This window comes from Ascaphus truei, chromosome 18, assembly GCF_040206685.1.
Source record: "Ascaphus truei isolate aAscTru1 chromosome 18, aAscTru1.hap1, whole genome shotgun sequence".
NCBI classification, from domain to species: Eukaryota; Metazoa; Chordata; class Amphibia; order Anura; family Ascaphidae; genus Ascaphus; species Ascaphus truei.
This window is the reverse complement of record NC_134500.1, coordinates 18,226,941-18,240,030: the sequence shown is the minus strand read 5'-3', so window position 1 is coordinate 18,240,030 and position 13,090 is coordinate 18,226,941. Positions and strand designations below refer to the sequence as shown.

General features: G+C 39.2%; 1 protein-coding gene across 1 annotated transcript in view; it reads left to right on the top strand.

Moving 5' to 3' along the window:
• Positions 1-13,090, top strand: part of PRTG (protogenin) — a 110,828-nt gene that overhangs the window by 89,125 nt on the left and 8,613 nt on the right. Inside the window, exons 12-15 of the mRNA XM_075575749.1 lie at positions 3,958-4,053; positions 4,935-5,121; positions 5,726-5,853; positions 8,494-8,664. Of these exons, the coding sequence (XP_075431864.1) occupies positions 3,958-4,053; positions 4,935-5,121; positions 5,726-5,853; positions 8,494-8,664 (582 nt within the window). The remainder of the gene's footprint in view (positions 1-3,957; positions 4,054-4,934; positions 5,122-5,725; positions 5,854-8,493; positions 8,665-13,090) is intronic.

Below are 13,090 nucleotides of genomic sequence, written 5' to 3'. Positions count from 1 at the left end.
ACTGTCTGTGTTGATCTTAATAACGACAAAAAGACAGTGCTACCATTGTTTTTCTTTCTATTTTTAAGTCCCCGATTATATTTATTTGACAAACAGATATTTTCTGCTGCTTTACTTCTGCGAGAGAAAGATGGCTAATTGACACCTAAAAGGATAATGAGGGATTTTAAACCGTTTTTCTCATAAATATAAATCATCTTGGCTGTCATCTTCCGTCCCCTGTGCTCAATGTCTATTACACGTCCTGGGGGAATAACTGGAAAAAGTGAGGCATTTGGTCTGCTGTTTAATTACAGTGGTGACAATGTTCCAGCGCATCATGGTTTCCTGAACATAGGTTGATCTTCAAGCTTCTTTCAGCCACTCTCCCCATGAAAATGGGGTAACTTCCAAACAAAGCAAACAAAGGATAGAAGGAAACACATTTATTTTATATAATAATAGGACAATGAAAAACGCACCCGTAAAAACATTTACAGTACCTGTCATTTGGCGGGTTCTCATCTATTTCACCTGGGGCTTTAAGGTGCAGAAGGAAGACCACCACAGTTGACCATACGTTCCAGGCTCCGTCCTACTCCTCATTTCTACAGAGGACTTTCAACATACACGCCAAGCTTTCTCTACGGCACCACAGCTCCACACTCGACTAGGACCAGTGTTTTTTCAACCAGGGTTCCAAGGGTACCCCGGGCATCCCTAAAGGGTTCCCTGTAATGTTCAGTTCATTTTAAAATTGTACCAAAACCAAATACTGTACAGAATAATTTACAATACATCTGATCGCAGACTCGCTGTTAGAGAGGGTGGGGGTTCTTCAGAATTTCACATAGGGTTCCTTAACCAAAAAAATATTGGAAACCACTGTTGTGGAACACTGGATGATTAACCACAGTGTAGTGATTCCACCGCTGACCTCTTCTCTTGACCAGGTCGATCTTTATAACTGCATAAAGGTAGCACTATAGTGGGTCCCCCCCCCCTCCCCTTTTTTTATTTTTTATATAAGAGTCACCAATGTTTGAGAAACTGAAGATATTCCCTGATGCTTTACTTCTGTTGGAGATATATTTAGTTTTTTTTATTATGGCTAATTGACACTTAAAAGGATAATGAGGTATTTTGAACAGTTGCGTCATAAATATAAATCATCTTAGCTGTCATCTTCTGACCTGTGCTCAATGACTATTGCACGCCCTAGGGGAACAGCCTGAAAAAGTGAGGTGTTTGGTCTTCGGTTCAATTACCTTCAGCTGCCATTCTCAATTTGGAGCGAGCTGCTTGTTGAGTACGGAGTCCAGAAGAAAGACTCAGGGAATCTTTACTTTTTCAGGGAAATACCGTGACTGGAGTCCCTGTTAATGATGGTCCACTCAACCGGAAGTCCCTTAAACCTAACATTAATTGTTTTGAACAATCTGGGCCAGAGAGCCCTGCAGTGCATTGCTGTGCAATATGCCGGACAGTTTCCCTTCTCAATTTTAATATTAAAATCTGGTGTTCCTGTAGGCCTTTTACCTCATCCTCTGTCAGACGTTCTCGCAATTCGTTGCAGCCCGGCTCTATCACCAAAGGTGTTTACGAGACTCTTTCATGCCAACGACAGTAATTATTCTCTTTCTTTTTGTATGCCTAAGTTCCAGAGATATCTGCCCAAATATTCATTGGCTCTGGCCACGTCTTTTCATGTTAATAATAGGCATAAGCCCTGTATGAACACAATGCTTGTCCGGAATGTAGACTTGTAAGAGTGTTTAGTCTTCGGTGGTTCCAATTTTTATTTGGTGAGTTAGTCCTGAAGAAGTGTAGCATCTTTCAAGATTGTGGTGCCTTTTTACTGGAATAACATGACTAGTCTTGATAGCTGAAATTATACTTACTTGTGTACTTAACTTTATCAATATGGACTGCAAGTTCCTGATTATTTATCATATTGCCTTTAGGCGTTAGACTTTTTGGTCATACATATAACATATATAAAATATTAAAACGGTACTGTAAAATAAATAAGATAAGGTGTTTTCACGTTGATGCTTGTATTATAGTCCATGGTCATTGCAGCTAATATTTAAGGCTGAAATTATGCCTCAGATTGCTCCATATTTATTTATAGCCATCATTAATAAAAAATGGGTAAAAAAAGAACCATTTTACACATTCAACATATGCATTTGTTACATCGATTTACATGTTTTTTTTGTGGTTGGGCTTTTGATTAACGTGAAGCTGAAGGTTGAGGAAATAGAAACCAATGCAGGTTTTCTCTCCATCGTAGCCACACAAGTGTAGCTCAGGGCTACTCCATAGGAGTGTGCAAGACATTTTATAGGCACCTGGCAGTATGATGAATCATCTTGGCTGCTTTCGTTCACCGTTCCTTAGGAAGCATAAGGACTACAGCACTAACCTAATCAGAGAGAGAGGGACAAAATACATTCTTTATCGTGTTCCCCATCAAACTTTATTTCAAGGTCTGTCTTCTTGAGAAGTATAGGATTTTAATGGGACTGTCCCTCGTAGTGGGCTACAAAAAAAACTGGAATCATTCCCCCCAATTTACCAGTGGAATTGGAAACCTAGGGGAGCCTGGAGCTGAAATGCATCCCCTTGGTTCCTGAGAGGCTTACCAGTAAAAGCAGCTTGTTTCAGTCCCCTTCAGAAGAAACAAAATGGCGGTTGAATTCTCCAACGTCACACAAGCCAGTTGATGCTGGGGATTTAAAGCTGCAGTTCAGGCAATATCCTGCATGTGTGGGTTTTTTTTAGCAAATCAGTTCTGTAGTAAGAAAAAATACTTTTAGCATTTTCTGTTTTAAAAAAAACAAATTTGAAAGACCAATTTTCTTGTATTCTATTTAAACAAGCATGCTTGTTCCTATAGCAATGATTTACATTCCCCATATTTAAAGATGTCGCCAAACTTTGTCAATCAACAGACGGAGAACGAATTGACCGGAAGCTATACAGTTCTTTAGGTAATTAGAGATTGCCCACATGAAACTATTGAAGTAAAAAAATTTAAAAAAATTTTAAAAAAAAGACAACTGCAGCTTTAAATCCAAGGAAGTACAACTGCTACTTTTTACCAATAGGTATCTCCTGAACTGGGGGTCACTGGAGCAGAAAATAATGTGGTTCAGCTCCGGAGACCCCCCTGGTTACCATCATGGTAAAAACTGCTGCTTTAAAGTGAAAATGTTTCTGGTTTGTATCCTGTAAAGAAATAATCTAGTTTTTCTAGATTTGGGTTACCTACCCCACAATGCCGATCCCATACTAGTGTTCATCTCTTTTGAGCAGACAGCCTTTGGCGCAGCTAAAGGGTGTGAGCCTTTTGGTGATGTTAAAGTGATGATGGAATAGCTGCTCTATTTCAATCTGAAACTCACCAGCCCTTTATCCCTTGTACCCAATTTTCCAACTTTATCTGTCCATGCTATATAACCTCCTGTTCTTTTAATGTAACCATGTATTTTTATAACTCAGCGCCCAGGACATACTTGAAAACGAGTGGTAACTCTCAATGTATTACTGCCCGGTAAACTAAGTGAACTTACTGCCCGGTAAAGCGTTTTTATAAATCAAATCAATAAATAATGATGGCATGATCATTACGTTATGAACAAAGAGCAGGAGACCGTTTAGGATTCATAGTGTTGTTATTATGAAATAGATTATTATTTTTTAAATCCTCCAATACAAAATATTTGTTTAGCAGGGAAACATTAAATGTTTTAGAAATAATGAAAAAACAAATACTTTTTTTTTTTTTTTTTAATGACAACTATAGACTACATATTATCCCATTAAACATGCTAATATCATTATCCAGTGCTTCAGCAACAGATTAAGTCTTGATTACATCAAAGGCAGCTGCTTTACACATATGGTTTGAAGTCTTGGTACTGCGTTTTTACTCCGGAATTAATTGTATCTATTTTGTGTTTTCTTCTGCAGATCCAAGGCGCAAGTACCATGTGCGATTGCTGGCGTACAATAATATGGATGAAGGATACCAAGCGGACCAAACAGTCAGCACCCCGATCTGTGTTTGTAAGTAATGGGGAAAAGCAAAGCAGTAAAGAGTGGCACACTCCCAGAATTCCTGGCTGCAGTGTACAGTATACCAAGAGATACTGGCGGGAAAGCAGGGTTGCAGACGTGTGAATGTGCTCACAAGTGGTAGTTTTATTTGCTGTGCATTGGAGATATTTTGTCACTTTTTGTACCCACCATAACTTATATAATGTGCGGTTGAAACCTATCCCAGCTTCATATTGCAAAGCCAGTATAACCAGCCTCACACTGGTGAGACCCAAAAGGTTGCTATAGCTGTCTGCACTTTAACACCGGCTATGCTGAAAAAGCTGCGTAATAGCTCAGGCATAAGCTTATGGGGGTCTATGTTAAAATTTACATGAAGTAAAAGGTGGCACTGTGTGCTCATTTGCATGTCGTTACCCAGAATCCCTGACTGCAGTGGAAGCATTGATAATGGGGAAAAGGCAGGGTTGCAGATTGTCTGTGACGTGTATGTGCTCACAAGGGGTATTTTTATTTGCCAGGTAATGTAAATAATTTACCTGTACATGCCATGGCAAAGCTTTTGGTACTGATTTGGTATATTGTAAAGGGACTCTGCAAGCTAAACTGGAATCTTGTTACACTCACCTTGGACAGTTTAGTATTGGGCACAAAGTGTGTGGTATCGTAACAAAAGTTGGCCATCACAATTTTACCTATGTAAATAAATAGGTAAAATAGAGATTTTGTTTGTTAAATAATATTTATTTTAGTTTTTCCACCTGATCCATGGTCCCCTGCGTGTCAGGGGACACCCTAATTCCCGAGATATTTCTAATAGCAACCTGTGACATTGAGAATGCTGTAGAGTGATTGTTGCTTTTTAATACCTTTTCTCTTGTTCCAAATAGCTATCCTTCATCGCATGATCCCTCCCCCGCCACCGCCCCACCACCTGTATGCGAAGGCCAACAGCTCATCTTCCATTTACCTGCATTGGGGGCGTCCGGCCTTCAGCTCTGCCCAGGCCATTAACTACACTGTCCGCTGCAATCCCGTGAGCCTGCAGAATGCGTCCTTGGTGCTTTACCTCCAAACGTATGTACATTCCTGTAGCGCGTAGCGCTGGGTTGGCAGCACTAGCACAGTATGCCTTTTTTTGTTGTTGTTGTTTCTGGTGTAATTTGCAGAATTAGTAGCACTGTTAATTTAGTGTGTGTTAGTGTACACACATATACACATATATGTGTACATACATACACACATTAAAGCACACATATAAACCCATTAAAACACACACATACACCCACGCACACATATACACAGACATTAAAACACACACACACATACACACACACACACACACACACACACATATATATATATATATACATATATATATATATATTAAATCACACATATACACACAGATCTAGTGGCACTTAACTAAAAATGGCATCCTGTCTGGATGCAATCTGCAATAAACTGGAATACAGGCAAAAATGGGAGCAGGCACGCCAGGACTTAGAAAAAACGAATACAGTTTATGTTACAAACACAACAAAACTTTTTTGTTGTTGTTGTTTTTGTTTTGTAATAAACTATATATGTTATATATTACACCGTAGCTGAAAATCTGCTTTCCTCCCTTTAATTTTCAGTTCCTAACAACCTGGAAATGTTTTATTTTGCATCATTGCAGGTCAGAACCTCATATTTTGATTCAGGACCTTGAAGCGAATACCAAGTATGAAATTGCCGTGAGACTCCACGTGGAGCAGTTGTCGAGTCCCTGGAGTCCTGTGGTTTACCATTCCACCCTCCCAGAAGGTAAGCATTACCATAGCCATTTACTTTTAGAGCCTATTGAATGCTAATAGTCCCACAGGTCTTGTAAAGCGGTATCTGCACCAGCAGCAGAATGGAGCCAGTTGAGGCATCTTGTGGACTCCATTAATTATACATTTATTCAATATCATGTGAGGGATTTATTTTGTAAGCGTTGTTAATGTCCAGTAACTACTAAACCAGTTTAATAGACGTATATGTCACTGACACTGCCTCTGTCACATGTTGATGCATCTTTTTTCAGTTGTATCCTACATTTAAAGCAGCAGTTCAAGCGGCGTTTTTTTTTAAATTGTATTTGTTTTCCTTTTTATACGTGCATCAATACAATCCACACAATAAGTAATTAGCTAAGTTGCAGATCGATCTTTTCTTCTGTGATCAATCGCCGAAGATTTGGCTCGGGGGTTTGTTAAATGGCTGTCCTTTCAGCTGAAGAGGACCAAAAATGCAAAGTTCTCTGGGGTGGATCATGTGACCAGGCAGTCACTAGATACCATTGGTGCATTGCTAGAGAGGGGGCAAGGCTCAAAAATGGGTGTGCCAGAGCCTGTTTCCGAAGAAGTGGATGTGACTTTGTAAATGGTTGCTATAGAAATTAAAAAAAAATGCTTGTTACATTATAATACATTCAAAATGTCATTGAGTTGTTTAGGAAAAAAAAAAAAGCTACAAGTATTTTCTGATAGTACAGAACTGATTTATAAACAAAAAATACAAATGTAGGATATTGCTTGGTCTGCAGCATTAAAGCAGAAATAACATGTTCAGTTTGTGAGACTGACACCCTTGGTTAATACCTGTATCATATGAAGTTTAATCTTTTGCATGGTGCAGCAGCACTACATGCTGCATTGCATTTTTTTTTTTACATTTATTATACTGTAGGTTTGAAGAAGTGGGTCCCCAGAACTGAACTGGATTAATTTTAGCTCTGGGAACCCCAGGCTTCCAGAGATACTATAACTTTGTATAGAGAAAACTCGCTGCTCGGTCCCAAGTGCCTATGAGTAAATATGTGTTTAGTAGACTGAGGTGCACAGGGATAAATTGGTCAAATCGTAAACTAAATTGTGAAGAAAGAATCCCCACGTCAGGATCCCTATAATTTGCACTCAAAGTACATTCTTATACCACAGAGATATAATAATCCCAGGAATATCAATATTCCAAAGAAAGGATGTATGTTATATTATAATATTGGAATATTGATATTCTTGGGATTATTATATCTCTGTGGTATAAGAATGTACTTTGAGTGCAAATTATAGGGATCTTGATGTGGGGATTCCAGAAATACTAACCTCCTGTAGGGGGCGGTGGTATCTCTGCGGAGTTTAAATGTCCCGGTCACGCGGGCCAATAGGAAGCAGCAACGAATGACATCACGGCCCATGTGACCCTGGACATTTACAATCGCCATTTCGTTAGGCACACAAGTGCCCTGGCTGCAGAGATACCGGCACCCCAACAAAGATAAGTATCTCTGGAAACCGGGTTCCCCAGAGTTGGAATTAATGCAGTTCAGCTCCCGAGACCCTCCACCCCCCCTGCTTCAAACCTATAGTGAATAATTTAGTGAGGTTTTTTTTAAACGCAATGCAGCCGGTAGTGCTGCTACACATTGTTTGCAACACGCTACTGACATCCAAGCCTTTCTGCATTCCGGTCCCTGCAGCTGTAAAAACTAAATACTTGGTTCAAAAATAAGGGAGTGGGGTGGGGGGAACCCTAGCTCAGCTCTCTTAGGCAGGCTGCGTCGGAGACGCAACTAATGACGTCGTAATTGCGATGGTTAAATTTAAAGGTTAGGCGACGTTTCGGTCTACAAGGCCAGTGACGTCAGAAAGGGGGAAGGCAGAGGAACGGAGAAGCTCTGATTAGCCACAAGGGGAGAGACCGTCGCTGAAAAAAAATCAAATAAGTGACTACCAGATTTTTGGTAGCGCTGTCGCTTGGTTACGCCGACGCATGCACTAGAAGCGCCGCCGACGATGCATTTGTTTTGACTCTGCGTCGGTGTCGCCAGCACTAGAAGCGCAGCCTTATGCTTATTGGTGGTAGGTAAGGTGCTACCTGGGATATATGTATTAATGAAGACAAAAATAGAGAGAGAATCCCAGTTGTGAGCGGTCGGTGTCTAATTAGGATGTCAATGAATTTTGTTTAAAATTATTTTATTAATATATAAACTTAAAATAGGTTGGGTTTAATTAACTAAAATACTGAACATAATTACCGCATAACAGCATATTCATATTCGCTAGGCTGACAAAGCAGTGATCTGATTCTGGGTTTACACAGACCTTCCGGGATACTATTAGTACACTAAGCCATACAAACCCTGGCAACATTTTAACCATTGCCGACTATATTATCAACTTATCCGCCGTTTAGTTTATTAAACCCGACCTATTTTATGTTTGTATATTAATAAAATTATTTTAACAAAATTCATTTACATCATTAGGCACAGACTGCTCACACCTGGGATTCTCTCTCTATTTTCGTCTTCAGCTGTAAAAAAAAAAAAAAATACGCCGGTCATCGGGCATGCTGATATTGTGGCCCATTTCGCTACAGCCATATTTTACTTAAATATCCTATGCTTTGTTAATACAGCCCCAACCAGCCCACCATCGGGAGTGAAGGTGACCTTGATTGAAGAGGACACTGCTTTGGTCTCCTGGAAGCCACCTGAAGATTTAGATACGGCTGTGACTCGTTATACAATCTTGTATGCATCCAGAAGAGCCTGGATTGCCGGCGAGTGGCAGATTATGCACAGAGAAGGTAATTATGCATTGTACTTTCCATGAAATACAGGGAGGTGAGATGCCTGGTGATTAGAGGTGCAGCTACTGTACCTGGTTATGAAATTGTAGGTTTGTATAGGGCACTTTACAAATGGATATTATACAAGACATAATACAGGGAAGAATAATTTTGTGAAGTGTATGGTACATAAAAGGAAACATTGGGTGGAAGAACTCCTGTCCCAATGGGCTTACAATCTAAACTACAAGATCAGAGACCACAAGCCATTTAATAATGACTCTACGAAAGTGGAATTAAAGAGCCAATTTCAGTTGTATGAGATAAAGCGTCTAGAAAATAATAGTTCCCGCTGAAAGGGACCAGGTTAAATACCCAAAGATCTATGAAGATGGGGAACCCACGAGTCTTCCAATAGTCCTCAAGGCCGCTGCATTGCCTTCATGGTCCCATCATGTAGAGGTTAAGCTCTAGACAAGGCTTCTGGGTAGTGACATGCAAATGAGTGCATTACGCATGAATGAATGAAAGGGTTAAAAATAAAAAGGGAAAAATGAGGACACGGTAGGGCAGAAAAGATTAATGTTTGACGTGTGATTCCCGAGTTGCATTGGAACCAAATTTGTGATCTCAAAAAACATTGTTCCTCTTAAATGCCAGTTCTTTATGTGTTGGGTTATTGGACATGAGGATCTTCTGAAAATCAATTTCTCCATTTTAGATTCCTTGCAAATACTTTGGACTATCCAACATTTAACACCGTCAATAGGCTTGAATACTGTAACTTCATAATCGTTAATTTTCCTTGTTTTGGGACATTCCCAAACATCCCGTTATGATTTTTTTTTTTTTTAAATCTACTTAAAATAATTATTTTTACAAGAAACATTTAACTGAAGTTCTCAATGCATTCTATACAGAACCCAATAAAATAAGCGTGCAAATGTCATATTTGTGCTGGACAAGGCATGCGGAGGTTGAGATTGGACTCATATGCCAAATGTTACAGGCTGCTACTCTTCACCTTTTTGATTACATGTGTATGGTGCAGGGGGTCTCTAGAGCTGAACCGCATTCATTTTTGCTCCGGGGTCTCCCTTGATCCTGAGATACTAACTGGGTAAGGTGCCGCTTGTACTGTCCCCTCCAGGGGAAACAAAATGGAGACTTAAATATCCTACTACTTCAAACGGGCCAATAGGAAGCCGTGACATCATCCGATTTCTATTGGCCCGTATGATGGGGGAGATTTCAACTTCCATTAGGTAGCGGGCGGCACCTTCTCTGATGTATATCAGGAACCACGCAATCCCGGGAGATAAATTGAACACGGTTCATCTCGGAAGTGCCCATGCTTCCCATACATAACATAACTATGTCCCCAGGACATACTTGAAAACGAGCGGTAACTCTCAATGTATTACTTCCTGGTAAAATATTTTATAAATAAATAAATACATGACTTGCGTACTCCTGAAGTGACGTTTTTGGATTTTACATAGGCTTTTTACTGCCTTCTATTGACTTGCAATGGAAATAAATTGAAGCACAGAGGTCATTGTGATCTATGGCTGTGTGCATAAAAATGGAACCCCATGGAAACAACGAATGGAAAAGTAGAACATCACAGGCTCCAATATTCTTGGCCAATGACACCATTGTCACTCTTTTGGTGTTTTTATTCCTAAATTCGGTATCTTTGTTTTTTTAATGTTTGTATCGACTCTCCACCAGGGAAATATGCGTGCGCAATTACCGGCAAGAGGGTTTTTAAATGTCCAATTAATAAATATTTATGACTTTGCTTTGGGATCTTTTCTACCTTTTGTTCTCTTACCACCTTGCTTTAAAACGCGAAGATGAATGGCAGTTAAAAATCCATGAACGTTGGAACATTGGTTCTATTTAATTTAAAAGTAAAAGAAAGTTTTATGTATGGTGTGACTTAGATCCTACTTCATTGAAAACTCAATCAGACTTGTAGTCTCTCTGTTGGTATTTTGATCAGTGTTTTACAGCCTGTAAGTCTGTGAAGTTTCCAGCCCTGTGACAGCTTTATAGACCAGGGCCACATTTTTACTAAAGGTTATGTCAAAAGGGACAAGTCACAGCTGCCATGGAAGTGCTGGTCTCATGATACACTTCATAAGATGGATATTAGTTTTTGCACATGAGTGTGGATGTTGCATGTTGTGATGAAAGTGTTTCTCACTGCCTTTGTTGATGCAGAGCATGTCAACTCACATGAAACGAACATTTTCCGAGAGTAGTCTTGGCAAGATAGGTGTTGGTTACATTATAGCGAAAGTACTCGGCAGTGATGTACTTGAAGGGAGCTTGGATATGTTTTATCTATAAGTCATGTAGCTATATAGCAACGAGTCAGAGAAAGCTTGGAGTATCCCAGTCACTATTTTAGCACAGTTTCCAATACTTTTATAATTATCATATGAATTTTTTTGTTTTATTGCTTTAACTTTGTTTCTTCACAAAAGTAACCCTTGTTGCCCATTTTAGAAATGTTACTCTATTTAAGTTGTGTTGATGGATTTTCAGTATTAGCCCTGCAAATCAAACATCATAACATTCACTCGTTTTTTTTTGTTTTTTTTCACTTTTCAGAAAATGCAGGGATTTTTGGGGATGCTGATAACGTGGAAAAGGGGGAGGGGGTAGGGAGTGATCACAAAATCATACTAATTGGGTAAATAATGAACTAAATGTAGATTGGTAATCGTGAAGTGGGTGCAAACAGTGAGCTGAAAGTGAATCAGAAAAAAAGGAGTACAAAATGATTGGACTCCTGAAAGAATTCACTTAACTGCACTCCACTAATTAAAATATATCTTTAATAGAATTACTTAAAACATATATTACCAAATGAATGTGTAACAAAAGTTAAAAAGAAATTAAATCACAAATAACCTGCACCTGAGTCACCAGTATTTATTGATGGAAAACCACAACTATAATTAATAATAGTGGGGTGTCTGGGACTGATGGGGCATATAGAATTCTGTCCCTGAAGAAGCTCCTTTGCTGGAGGGAAACGGGCGTAGGACATGCAGTGTTGTCAGTCTCCTACTTGGAGCTGTTTTAATACAGTGTTTGTAGTCATCTGGCTCCGTTGGCAGTACCTATATGTCACTACTTTATTTGGTTTAGTGACTTTCAGTTAATGAGGATATGTACTCTCTACCTAGTTGGTTGTGTGCTTATTATAGCCTGTGTGCTGTGGTTATATTTCACAGTCACACCAGCTGTACCATGGGTGTTAGTCAATGGTGGCTGAACAGCACATATTTACAATAGGTGGACTCTATATTTCATTTGTTTTATTACATCATTCTCCTCACTGCTGTTACCATTCATCTACTATTTGGTTTGCCACAGACCCAGAGGGTCCTTACCCTGACTATATGCACCATCAGTCCCAGACACCCCACTATTATTAATTATAGTTGTGGTTTTCCATCAATAAATACTGGTGACTCAGGTGCAGGTTATTTGTGATTTAATTTCTTTTTAATTTTTGTTACACATTCATTTGGTAATATATGTTTTAAGTAATTCTATTAAAGATATATTTTAATATATTTAGTGGAGTGCAGTTAAGTGAATTCTTTCAGGAGTCCAATCATTTTGTACTCCTTTTTTTCGGATGCTGATAACCACTGATAATTTTTACAGAATAGATATTAATCGAATAAAGTAGGCATGCTTGTTTGCGTAGTGCAACATAGAATCACATGCGAACATTTATTCTTCTATCAAACGTTAAAACGACGTTTATTAGTGATAGTTTGGGAAGAATATGTTTGCCAGTGTTTGGGGCTATTTAGCCATCAATTGCACTTTTTCTTCTTCAACTAGCCTAATTATTATTATTATAATACACAGACTACTATAAATTAACACAAATAGGTCTCTTTTGGACATATGGGTTATTTTCACAGGCATTCAAGGGAAAGTATCTGCATTATAGAAAACCTGACCTCTGGCCTTCATGGTACTAAATATTAGAACTCCTGTGGTTACAGATCCCATCCTTTGAAAGTACAGTTCTTCATGTGAATTACCTAATTGTTCTTTAAGGAAGGAGTATGCTCTATCACAGGGATACTCCACTCCAGTCCTCGAGCCACCCCCAACAGGACAGGGTTTCAGGATATTCCTGCTTCAGCACAGGTGGCTCAATCAAGCTCAGTCTGAATGAGCCATATGCTCATATGCTGAAGCTGGGATATCCTGAAAACCTGACCTGTTTTAGAGGCTTGAGGACTGCAGTTGAGCACCCATGCTCTCTCTCTAAAGGTCGGATAGAGGTAGACTCCTGAGGAACACGATAAAGTACTTATTAGCCAACACCGGCACTCATTTTCTTTTTCTCTTAACATGCAGTTCAGATTTTCTTTTCTTAAGCACAGGGCCACCAATTACTACA